The 12742-nt window shown below is 40.1% G+C and overlaps 1 protein-coding gene across 2 annotated transcripts; it reads right to left on the bottom strand.

Annotated features, from left to right (window-relative positions):
• Positions 1 to 1859: 1859 nt before the first annotated feature.
• frs3 (fibroblast growth factor receptor substrate 3) lies at positions 1860 to 12112 on the bottom strand. 2 transcript variants are annotated; one of them, XM_046383618.1, is made up of 7 exons: positions 11605 to 12112; positions 10068 to 10193; positions 9851 to 9939; positions 9492 to 9678; positions 8756 to 8917; positions 5312 to 5433; positions 1860 to 5221 (listed from the first exon to the last, which is right to left on the bottom strand). In XM_046383618.1, exons 3-7 carry the CDS (start codon positions 9914 to 9916, stop codon positions 3911 to 3913), a joined length of 1848 nt encoding a protein of 615 aa, XP_046239574.1. In that variant the 5' UTR covers positions 9917 to 9939; positions 10068 to 10193; positions 11605 to 12112; the 3' UTR covers positions 1860 to 3910. The 2 variants fall into 2 exon arrangements, with proteins under 2 accessions (XP_046239574.1, XP_046239573.1); XM_046383617.1 differs by lacking the exons at positions 10068 to 10193; positions 11605 to 12112 and having other exon boundaries at positions 9851 to 9946.
• Between the last annotated feature and the right edge of the window lie 630 nt (positions 12113 to 12742).

Raw genomic sequence — 12742 nt, 5'->3', positions numbered from 1 at the left:
CCTCAAGCATAAACACTGAGCGCTATGAAAATGAAATGCTTGAGATAGCATCAGCCAATCACAATGAGTTATGAGTGAGCGCTGCACTCCTTTTGAACTCAAGCGCATGAGTGGTTTGTGTTCTGAACGATTTGAAAACAACTTATTTAACATTTTGATTATTGATTGGTAAACACATGTATGTGGTATGGAGGAGTATGACGTACATACAGGAGTATGAATCTGTGATTACTGCTGACTGGTTTGGGTGGTGGTGAGGTTACTGCGTTATAACAAAGATGGTTAACACATTTCAACATGGATATTTTTTAAATGACCATTAAACCACATATAACAGTATTCTGAGAAATCAGTTGGAACACTTTCTGATTCCTGTATGAAACATTGTCAATGGTTTGAAAAGTTTAATACAATAAAATTTTAATTTAAGCACTGGCAATGGTCACCTACTCTATGGCACTGTTAATGTGAGTTTAAGCAAACACATCAAGAAAACAGGCATTTTTTTTTTTACTTTGATAGCTACAATCAAACATAAAGATTGAAAAATAAATATCATACCTGAAATGAAAATAAGACTGCTGATTCATAGAAGAACAGGAGATTAAATACATAAAGTCCACAGCTCTATAGACTACTATATAAATTTTACACTTCACATATTGGTCTGATTTAGATTGACAAAACAATAATTCACCTATTATTGCAAAAATGTAAACACCCTTCCAATGTATTGTGACAATATCTTTGTAAATACAGTCAAAATGTCAGCTTAAAGTTGACCTTTTTGATATAGAAGAGACTTCTTGTTTTAATGTCATGTCAAAGTATGACAAGCAAACAGAAATGCAAATGATCAACTTTTGGTTTTGAGTCATTTAAGGCTTCCGTGTTGGGGACATGTATCAGAAGCTAGACCAAAACTGTTTGTCTCTTATTGTTATGATCAAACCAATAACATTGATTAGTTGACTAATTAATTACTCACTTATCAAGTGAAACTGCCAAACATTTGCTCATTTGTAAAGACATTCTTCACAAACTTTCTTACATCACGGTAAACTGAATATCTAAGGGTTTTGGACTCTTGGTGAGACAAAAAAAGAAATTTGTTGCCTTGGGTTTACGGAAACTCTGATGAGCATTTTTTTTTGTCCATTTTCTGACACCAAAGAATTAACCAATTCATCAAACAAAAGATTACCAGATTAACTGATAATGAAAATTATCATTTTGTCTTACATACAAGTGAAAAAAGGTGAAGAAATGCAAACCTTTATATCACATAACCCATAGTAATACATATTTGATCACTGGAATCACTGGAAATGTAATATCTTTTCTCTGACAAATTACTGACTGAACAATCAGAAAATATAAAAGTCATAAAAAGCGAGTAACTTTTTATCATGTACAAAAATAACATAATTGTAATAGATTGTGTGTTTGGGTACCATCCTGTGCTGAAATGATGTATTATTTCCTTACATTTTAATAATGAAGCAAATAATTGCCTAATCAAAATCAAAAAAACAGATGATAGTGTAAAAATGCAAGGGATGGAAGCTATTATTTAAACGTTGTTAAAACTTTCTGAGAGTTCAATCTGTCTTGTTTTGTGGGCAGAAATGGTGATCTGAACATTGATCACAACTTGAAGCTGTTTTTTTTGCCTATTTAATTTGAAAAAAACTTAATCTGGAACCTGATCTTACATACAAGTAAAAAAAAAAAAAAAAAAATCTTTCTCATCAAAAGTTGAGAATTTGTATTTGCGTCTCATGTTCATGTTTTGAACAACTGTGGTTTGTTTTTTTTAAGAAAAAAGATCAACTTTAGCTAAATGTCACAAGACATCTGCTTTTAAAAGGCCCTTTGCATGTGTAAATCTGGAACATTTGGCCTTCCTCTGCAAGATGAAAACATCAACTTGACATGAGTGCTCAACAAAACGTTGGCAACATCAGTGGGCCTGTGCCTCCATTACCTCTCCTACCAGACAACAAGCATGTCAAAAAAAAAAAAAAAACTATCTCATTTAAATGAAATACTGGCCAAATGAAACATTCTCTGAAATGATACATTATTTTCCTCCTGCCTTCTGATCTCAGAAGAACACAATAATGCTACTTCTACTAGCAGTTAACAATGTGGAAAAAGATCTGACATCGCATAGGTTCAAACACGCATGTTTTCATTTTGACAAGTACCTGTAGCTACTGTTAGTATGTACACGTAGCAGCATAAAACCACCCTCACTGTGATTATCAGACTACAAGATCACCATTCTTATGTCTTGCTCTGAAATGGCTGTCAATGTGGATGAGGTGGAATGTGCAGTTTTTGTCATTTTGAAATTTCTACTTGAAAACTTGGTTGTTGTCGTTTTTTTTTTTCTAGTTTGTCTTCCAACCTTTTGCACCATAAACCTCTCTGTCTTATAGTATTCTACACATCCTGTTGGCATGTTTGATTCTATTCATCATACAGTTTGCAATTAAGCTTTGGCACTTAAAATATAATATAAATACAGTCTTTCTTTTCTTAAAATATAATTAAGCACAGTTATAACAGTAATACATCAGTGTCCAGTGATAATTTGAGGTGAAACTTTGGTTTCTGTATCACCAACTGGATTACAAAACGCTGGTCATCACATGGAAAACCAAAATGATTACAATACACAACAATATACAAAAACAAACAAACAAACAAATAAATAAATAAATATATATCTAACTAAGAAAGATGATAGATAGCCGAACAAAAATCTTCACTGCGTGACTTCGGGACATATTCAATTTACTCTTTAACACGGACCATTCACACCTGATAACGAACAACTCATAGATTCAGCACATTTTACGTGAGGTTATAGCTTAATGCCACTATTTGAGGTTGTTGATGTCTCCATCAAAACATGTAAATAAATCCTATCTACAATGCTGACTAAGAATGAAATATTTGGCCCCCTGCTTTTGGTAAAAGGATACAGTCAAACCTGTGGCTCCAGTGGAGTGGGAGTAGAGACAAAGAGCGCTTCAGTGGCCCAGGATCAAAAGTGCAATGTGACAAGCGTAAACCACATGGACCTCCTGCTAGTCTGGGATAAGATCCAGGAGGGGTGATCAAAGGTGATATGCTACTTTTTTCATTTGCTGCATGTGGACAAGAGGGAGCCAAAAGCTTCTTTTAATCCATGTGTGCTACTTTTATGATCATTCAGTTTAGTATAATTCTCTAGATATCACCATATCATCTGTTCATTTAATTCTGTTTTTTCTTTCTTGGACTGGATGACACCATTCCTAAAATATGATGAAATACAATTCCAGGATTGGATTGTGTGCAAAATGCTCTACAGGCATGTAATAACAAATAATGGTCTCTTCTACTAGCCGCAGTATTGGACTTAATATGCTTGTGATGAGGTATGAGTATTGGCCAGTATCTTGGAGGAACCATTAACCATCCTTCATGCCAACAACTACTCTACTTCTTCAATAACAAGAGTCACATTTAGACTCTTACAGCATTTAAGTAAAAAACCACATGGATGAAGAATACGTAAAGTGAGTGGAGATGGGTTTATGAACTAAAATTTTCTAACACAGTAGGGCAATGACTACTTCCACTGAGGTCTCTGCTCTAAGTCATAAAACCTGCTGATTTCTCCCGAGAGCTTCACACCACATGTCTAATAAATAACACAGAATAAAATGGCAAATGCAGATTTTTCTCATTTCTTATTATATGCACAGATAGGTTTCAGCAAGTTTCTAATTAGGTACCTGTACTATATTAGTCAACCCAACAGTTGAGTGGATGGATGACAGTGAAGGGTCCAGTGTGCTAAGATGAGGATAAGCCTTCATCTGTCTTCATCGTTCCTCTTCATTTTGAACACCATTTACAGAGGCAGGTCTGTGCTGTTGTGGCGAGTCTTTCTGGATGTCCCATCATCCCTGGGCAGAGCTTTCTGCAGGTTGGACATGGCAGCGGTCTTCTTTAGGTCAATGACTGCGTAGCATTCACTGCGCCGGGGTGCCTGTGGGCCACATTTTTTGGGTGGTAGGCGCTGGTGCTGTGGCTGGGTCTGGGCACCCCCACTACTGAGCGCTTGGCAGGGAGGTTCTCCCTCTAGGTCCACCTGGATGTAATTCAGCTGCCGCGATGGAGGCATATGGCCATGCTCACAGCCTCCGACCCCTGACCTCGATCGTCTGCGTAAATCAAAGCTAAATATCTGTCCCCCTCTGTCTGGTTGACATGGCCTTGGGTGCGGGGGGCAGGCATGTCGAAGCCGGGGTGGCTGGACCTGCTCTGTGTTGACATAGTTCTGCAGGGCATCTCTATGGATGCCCCGACCATCCTGGTGGTACCCGTTGGGTGTCCCCGGACCTTCTGAGAACTCGTACTCATCAAAGTCTTCCTCTTCTTCCTCATATTCCTCCTCATCTTGGTCATCATCCTCCTCTTCCTGTTCATCATCCCGCTGCAGAGCGCTGTACTCCCACACTGGTGGCAGAGAGGGCAGGTTCTCGTAGTTAAGCAGAGCTGTCCGACGGTGACCCCCGCCCATGCCCCTCTCGCAGGCATAGCCCTGTGGGGGTAGAGACGATGGGCCATGGGTGTGGGGGTGCAGGAGGGAGTGAGAGTGACTGTCCCCAGTGCTGCTGCTGCTGCTCGAACCCACAGACTGCGACACACTGCTGGGACTCAACCGCTGCTTCCGGACGCTCCTCAGACCATTGATGTTCTCATAAGTGAGTTCGCCGCTCTGGCAGCTTTCCGTGTGTTCGAGACCTGGGTGCCGGTGTGTGTGGTGGTGGAAATGGTGATAGGAGTGAGAGTTGCACAGATGCATGGAGGGTTCGTCCCCTTCCGTCTCTGAGCCTGTTGCACCCTCTACTGGCTGAAGATTGTGAGGATTGTGCCCATGCCTCTCCCTCTCTCTCTCCAGAAGATGACGCTGTGCTGGAGTAGGGCCCAGCATGAATTTGACCTCCTGTGAGGACGGCTGTAAGAACACCTGAGGATCATTATGCTCCTCCAGGGGACAGCACCGCAGGCTGGACTGCGGATTTCCTTGGCCCCCGACGGGCATGGCTCCCCGTGTGGTTTCAGGGAAAGTGCTGGGCCGTACCTCGGGCAGGGAGTGCACACAGTGACGCATAGAGAGATCCCCCTCCATGCTAACAGTATTTACATAGGTGTGGGTCTGCAAGGGGAAACAAGAACAGGTTCAAATTGTGGAGCAGCATAGATAGAATGAATAGCATGAACTATAAGGAGCATGTAGAGGTCTTACTTGGTCTTCCAAACCCATGAGGCTATGTCCATGATCATCAGCAAGAGAGGGCTGGGAGGAATCACCTCTGATTGGATAACCAGGGTATCCATTGGGAAAAGCCTGGACAGGAAATGCTGGAGCTGCAATCACATTTATGTGACAGTATTAAGATAAAGACAATAAAATGCAATGTGGCATTTTTGATCAATTCAAGCTGTGATTCAGTGAGCCTGGCAAACCCAGAAAAAATGATTTTGTGAATAGTATCAAGCTTTAAACAGGGCACAGAGATGTTACATAAAGACACTTTGTCTTCCAATCAATAAATTTTGTCATTTATGAAGTAAATTTCTAAAGTATAATTTAAATGTTTTAGTTTATAAATGCAGCTAACAAAGGTTTGGCTCAAAAGACTCAGTATTAAGTACATGTGTTCACTGTGGTTGATAAAAATAACAAGTGCAACAAGTTTTCATCCCAAAATCTTTTCAGACATCTTGTCAACACAACCTCCTAAAAAAACATATTCAGAAAAAAGTTTAACATGAGTTTTCTGTTTAAAGTTTCAATTTCTGCAAACTGCAGTACGAGTGCCAAATAAAAAGACACATTGTCTTCAATCTTGAAGGTGCCCAAAATCTACTTTCAGACGAGTACAATATTTAATGACCTTTTAATTCAGTTTCCAAACTTATCATGACATGAACATACCAAGAGTGCTGCAACCCACTAGACGCCTATGCTGATTGGTCAATTTGCTTCATATGGCTCATTCTTGTAATGTAATATAATTAAGATTATGAGTATGGCAGATGAGGAGCGTGTGCCAGAAAAAAATCTTTAGATAATGATCAAGATTTTTTGACCAGTTCACCTACCCCATTCCACACTAAAGTAAGCCACTATCATCTGAAAAAAACAATAGGTACAATTTTTCAAATTTATCCACAAGACTATTCAGATGGCTTCCCTTTATGGCACAGAATTATTTCTGAGTGCAATATGGCATTTGACTCCTCTAAATTTATTTTTTTAAGGAGCTGCATGTGATAGAGAAAACTGTCACACCTGGTGGGGACTAATGAAGTTTGTGTGATCAGTCAATTAAACATTGCTAATTATATTAGTCAGAACCAAAAAGACTAGTTAGTTATAAGAAAAATACTTATTATTCCATCATTTCAAGAGCTATGTGTATGTAGGACACCGCACTGGTCCAGTAGGTGTCACCTTTGTGCCTTAGGAACTTTCAATCAGGAAACAGGAGGAGGAACATGAATAGTTTTTTGAGCGCGACGCTAGGTGAACGCAGCATCATTGTTTTGGTGAAATGTTCAGGTGTATAGAGATATATGGACAGTGGTAATCAATTCCTGTATGTAACACACTGAAGGACAGTGAGCAATAAATATGAAATAAACACCAAAGACAAGAAGCAGAAGTCAGACTGTGTTTCTTCACTAGATACTGCTAAGTGGTGCTACAGTGAGAGTTATTAGCCTGTCTGTGCAGCCCTTCCATAGCTTTAAGTGTTGCCTTATCCGCTACAATACACATGCAAATTACATATTGACATAATCTGCACCAAAATGGCAGGTCTTGTTACTCAAATGTTGCTTTAGAAAACAAATGAACATCTGTTACTAGTGTTAACTGGTAAATGCTAACCTGTTACTAGAGAATGTGATGGTTTCAAATGGCTCTTATAATATACACAATATTTTTTGGCCAACATTTAACATTACAGATTAAACTGCGTTCAATTTTGTCTGTTTTCTGAGTGTTTTCTTACTTTAAGATTGGTTAAAGGGTTGAAGCAAGGTGTCTGGACTTGTGAAGATTAACTTGAATGGTTTAAAATTGGTTGACTAGTCCAAGTCTAAACTTACCGTGTAAACATCCGAGACATTAGTCATTAAGAACATCCCTAGAGAAGGAATCCCTGATTTTTGAGTTCTTATTCTAGCAACAAAACACTTATGCCCTGGTGTGCAAAGTTTATCAAAGATAAGACCATAATCGTGCTATACGACAAAATGCAGGATGTCTGAAGAAGTGTTCTTATACATTCAGTGGTGAAGTGTACTATGTGATTTACATATTGAGTGACATACACTGTGTACTACACTGCATGCTAAGAAATATATACTGTGAGTTAAAATCAAATACTGCATGGCATAAATTGTTTGTGTGCAGCGTACAGTGACGTGTACAGTGTGTTTAAAATATTAAAACCGGTAGTGCACAGTAGAGGAGACTTTGGAAATAGTCAGCCACATTGAGTAATTGTGGAAGGACATCGAACCACTGAAGCTGAGTTCATGGGAAGTTCACAAAGTTTCAAGGTGACGGGACCATTTCAGTTAGATCTAGACATGTTCGAGGAAATGGTTTGTGCACATGTGCACCAACATGCAAGAAAAGTGACATCATTTAATTCACACCACCAATAAGAAATTTCCAGAGAGGACGAAAATGATGAAATTCTCTTTTTTAAAAAAATATTGCCGCAGGAGGAGCCTCAAGTGCAGAGTGCAGATAGCTAAAAGTCCTGGTCCTGCACCATAAACTCTCATCTGACTCTGTGAAATCCTGGAGCAATTTTAAGAAAACTTTTGCTTCAACACAGCAGTTTATCAATATTATTAGAATCATTACTGCAATATTATCTCAATAAAAATCCCTTCGCTAAAACAGCCACATGAACGTTCAAAAAACCTTAAATGGACGGCACAGTAAAATTCAACTTGTGATTCATTTAAACACCCAGCATTTCCATCACTTGGGGTCTTTGAGTCAAAACAATGAAAACCAAGTATGTAGTTTGATGATGTAGTGAAGTAGCATGGGATCATGGGAGTTGTTGTCTTGTTGCAATGAAAATCTATCTGACATGACTCAGGCAGAAATTTTCACAGACAAGGCAAAGTTTTAAAAATATAAAGTTTTAACCGCATTATGTTTATTAGTGTTCGGTGACTTCCTTCCATGCTATTAGATTAGATTTCTCTGGGTTTGAATACTGTTTGAAACATTTGGGATAATGCAAGCATATAACTCAATACAATATATAACAATGGTCCACTCATTTTAAAATCTAATAGTTAAATATTATCTCTTTGAACATGTCAATTATGACCCAAACTATCTCAGCATGAGAATTTTGTCACAAGACAAATGAGAATTTCATTCGGGTCTAACTGGCCATATGAAATGACAGTCTATGGCTGCTGGATGTGCCTCTGCTCCACTTGGTGTTATTTGGACACCTTTGTACCTGTGACTCACTAGGCTCAATTTAACCTGTGTCTATTAATAGCTTACAAATTTTGCTGCTGTACTGCTGCATCCAAGTTCTATAATTAATCTTAAGTGTATAATTAGCAAGACTCCTACTTTTCTGTGTTTCTCTCTCTGTGTGTGTGTGTGTGTGTGTGTGTGTGTGAGTTTGGTGTGACTCACTGTTGGGAGTCTGTGGTGTGCGAGACATTTCCATCTCCGGTGTGTGACCACTGCGACTCATCATCATAGACTCTTCCACCACGTTGATGCTGTTACATTGCATCAGCTCCTGAAGCAGATTGAAGATTTCTTCTGCCCGGGAACACTTGAATGCAAAGATTCCTGACCAAACATACAAAATAGTCTAAAATTAGTCACCAATGACACAGTGAAAACACAAAGAACTCGAGGGCTGAGGAATAGATGGATGACTGATAATTTGGCTGTAGTTTCACAAAGTAATATTTTGTCCTCTTACCCTAAAACAAAGGTTCTTGTGGCTAAATATTTCATGTTTTTTATGGTTTTGGTAAATCAATTAAAACTGGCAAACTGTATTATAGTTAAAGCACACATGGGATACTTCTTGGTCGGGTCCCACTTTGCCTTCGAGTGTGGCTCTTCAGAAAAACATAACCGGCCTAGAGCATGCATAAGCTGAAACCTTTACAGCTGTACACGACAGACCACTTTCTGCTCTTGTGGGTAAACGATGTACAACACGCACTGTGATAGCATTCACAGTACCAGGACCCTAAAACTAGTAAGCCTAGTTAAAAAAAAAAAAAAAAAGCCTAGTAAGCAACACTAATCAAATAGTTAAAAGGGACATATAAATGGTAGATGTTAACAAGAATCAAAAATGTCATCATCATGCATCCACAGCTGGGCCACTGAAGCAGATAATATTTCTTACCCTGTCCAGTCTGACAACGACGGCCGCTCTCAAAAGAAAACAGGTTGGAGTCATAGCCATAGCGTCGCAGGCAGAGATACGGCCACCGGATGGCGTCCCTCTTACGTGTGTGAAGAATGAGCTCGGTCTGGGTGAGCTCCATGATCCCAGAGCCCAACTCATTGCCCTCATCGTCCACATTGGTGACCTGGGGCAGGGGGAAGAAGCGTAACATCAAGATTATGACAACAAACTGTGAAATACATTAGTGCATTACAACATACTGCCCCATGGAAACAAACAATGCAAGTGGTGCTGCTAAACAGGGGATTACCGGAGAGAAAATGTGTTGAATATAAAGTTATTTTGTAATTACTGACCTTAAATTTGGTGAGATGGTTGTCTCGGATGGGGTCTCTGTACAGACAGCTCCAACAGCTCCCCATAGCTTCAGCAGGCCAGCTGAAACCTGTCATAGCCACAAAAATCATCAGTCTTGTCCATTAACAACATCAGCAGTTTAATGCCAGTTATCCATCTCAGTCAAAACAACAATGGACATCCACTTCAATGAACAGGCACACACAGACATCTTACTCAGTCCAGGCCATCAGTGTAAAGGGATTCACGTCTCAATCCCAGGATCTTCGACTGGGCATCGTCGTCACAAGCCAGTTGGTTTGTTGGACGGACATCTTCAAAAGAAGCATAATGTTCACCCCCCTGAAACCGTAAACAACAGTCTGGTTTAGACACAAAACTTGGACATCGACACAGAAACCTTGCCCATTACAAATTGTGCTGAAATATAAATGCACTCAGGGCTTTATGGTGGTCCAAGCTAAGCATCGAGGCAAGATGCTGAACCTGTTGCATGTGACTCCTCCTCTCTCTTTTTCAATTCTTGTCATCTCTCTACTATTCACTATCAAAAGCCTTCGACTTTTCTCAACAGATTGAGAATATTTAAAATCCTGATTATCAAACATCTATCATTATGACTTTCCAGAGACAAAGTCACTGTGACAGTCGAACTTTTTTGAGCTTATTCTTGGCCGTTACCCTCATGAAAAAAACCTTCCATGTGCAACTAAATGATGGTGTACTGTAAATTACTTCATTCCCTGATGCACCCATTCCATACACCAAAAATCAACTTACTTAGCAGATTCTGTTCTGAAACTAAAAAATGGTCTGACGATTTTAAATCGAACACTGGGGTTGTGGCAGATAACTTCAGATGAGGTAAAAAAAAAAAACCCTGCATTGGTGCATCCCTAAAATCAATTAAGTGGACATTTGAGTTGAGATCTCTTAGGTACACTCAGAAATCACCCAGTCAAAAATCCAATACTATAAATTATTCTCAAATTAATATACTAATTTCAAAAAAGTGAGTTTGATGTAAAGTTATTCGTGTACAGGAAATAACAAAGTACACGTCAATATAGGCCAGATGTGCATCTTAAAATTAGGAGAGCAAGAAAAAAACCCCCCAAAAAACAGACCAAATATTCAAAGCAATGGCACACATCTATGATTCGAGCTCCAGTTTAACAGACAAATCCTGTGATTTCTGCTCCTCGTCTCCCTCACTCAGCCTCCTAACAGATTTCACATCAACACCGCCGCATTATGTGTGCTCTAACCTGGGCCTCCACATCTGACTGGAGATGCCAGGCTGGACTCACACAGCACATTCACAGCTACCTTCAGTCAACGCGAGCAGGCTAAAGAGCTCGGCTACGTTACACACTTACAGCCTTACACACGCACACACACACACACACACACACACACACACACACACACACACACACACACACATACATACAGCCAGCGATTGAATGGGCAATCCCATCCTTCTGGGCTATTTACAGAAGAAAACCCTCTCGGCTCACTTAACCAAGCCGACGCAGAGTCCCAAAAACAAGCCGACAGCCAGGCTTCATTCTACCCGTCAATGTGCAGAGACCTCCGCACAACCATGCTACCATGAAACCAGCACAGACACTAAATGTACAGCGAAACAGTTCAATGGCCATTTGCTCTCACTGGTGTGAGGATACAATAGCGTGAGCACATAGCAGTCAACGCGTCAAGTGGAGAACGACAGCGATGGTTTGCTACTCACATGTCTGGCACGGATTTTTATATATATATATATATATAAATATATATATATTAGCCCTAATGCGAAATAAGCATCGAGACTGCGATTAGTTATCGGCGGCGGCGGCTGCTGCTGCTGCTGCTGCTGCTGGTTGCGGGATGTGGCACTTGCACGACTGAGACGCGAGTAAAAGATGCAGTGAGATCAGTAAAAATGTTGTTATTTTTTCCTCCTATTACGCCCCCCTACTGCAGCACGGGCCTCTGCCTGTATGACATTTCCAAAGCAGCTGGGGTGAGAGTTCACCGCCAGACAACGAGGCTGAAAGAAGCGACAAGAAGGTAAGAAACGCTGGAGGACCACAGAGGAAAGGTGTGCCTGTCTGACGGCCGAGAGGAGGGGCGAGAGCAGCCGCTGAACTGGGAGGAAAGAGCATACCGTGATTTTACCAAAACTGTATTCCCCCCCTGTCTACTTTTATGAGCAACACGTGAATGTGTTTATTATTTTTTTCATTTAATGTCCAGTGTATCATTAAAAGTAAACTACATAGGATCCCCCCCCCCACACCCCAAAGGTATAAGTAAATAAATAAATAACAAAAATAATCTCTGTCATTCATCACTAATGACCCACTAGAAGTGAGGGCAATGCCAGTATTTGAATAGACCCTGAACTCTGCCTGCGCTTTCCCAGTATTTTGCTGTGTTCAGGATGAGACCGGGTGACATTGATTCTAGATAAAGATTATTAAGTCTCAACAGTCCACCATCTTTCCCGCTTACTGTCCCTTTGAGTGATGTATCTACAAACAGCAGCAGACAAATTCTGCATAATAAACCTTTAAAGTCCCCCTCCACTGTTGCTTATTACTTCTCTTGGATGTTTTCATTGTATGGAGGCCAATGTGCAGAGTTTGACGCTGAAATGGTGCTTTTTCAAGTCAGTTGGAAAACATGACACCGCTTTCATGTCTCTGCAGTAAAATACGAAGCAGGTGGCTACAGCTTAGCTTAGCATAAAGACTGAAGATGAGGAGGAATCAGGTAACCTAACCCTGTCCAAAGGTGGGCCAACAAAATCCACCTTCTACTAACTCTAAAGCTCACTAACACCTTATATCTTATTGGTTTATCCACACAAAGATTTTAAGGTTTAA

Source organism: Scatophagus argus, chromosome 3 (assembly GCF_020382885.2).
Source record: "Scatophagus argus isolate fScaArg1 chromosome 3, fScaArg1.pri, whole genome shotgun sequence".
In the NCBI taxonomy this organism is placed as follows: domain Eukaryota; kingdom Metazoa; phylum Chordata; class Actinopteri; family Scatophagidae; genus Scatophagus; species Scatophagus argus.
The sequence above is the reverse complement of the archived record's forward strand: the minus strand, read 5'-3'. Positions and strand labels throughout refer to the sequence as shown.

Bases quoted from the DNA above. Each gene is read 5' to 3' on its own strand.
- frs3 (XM_046383617.1), bottom strand. From the start codon at position 9,946: ATGACAGGTTTCAGCTGGCCTGCTGAAGCTATGGGGAGCTGTTGGAGC. The intron at 8,918-9,491 runs GTAAGAAATATT...ATGTTTGGTCAG, and splicing joins TCGTTGTCAGACTGGACAGG to GAATCTTTGCATTCAAGTGT. The intron at 5,222-5,311 runs GTAAGACCTCTA...TTCCCCTTGCAG, and splicing joins TCATGGGTTTGGAAGACCAA to ACCCACACCTATGTAAATAC.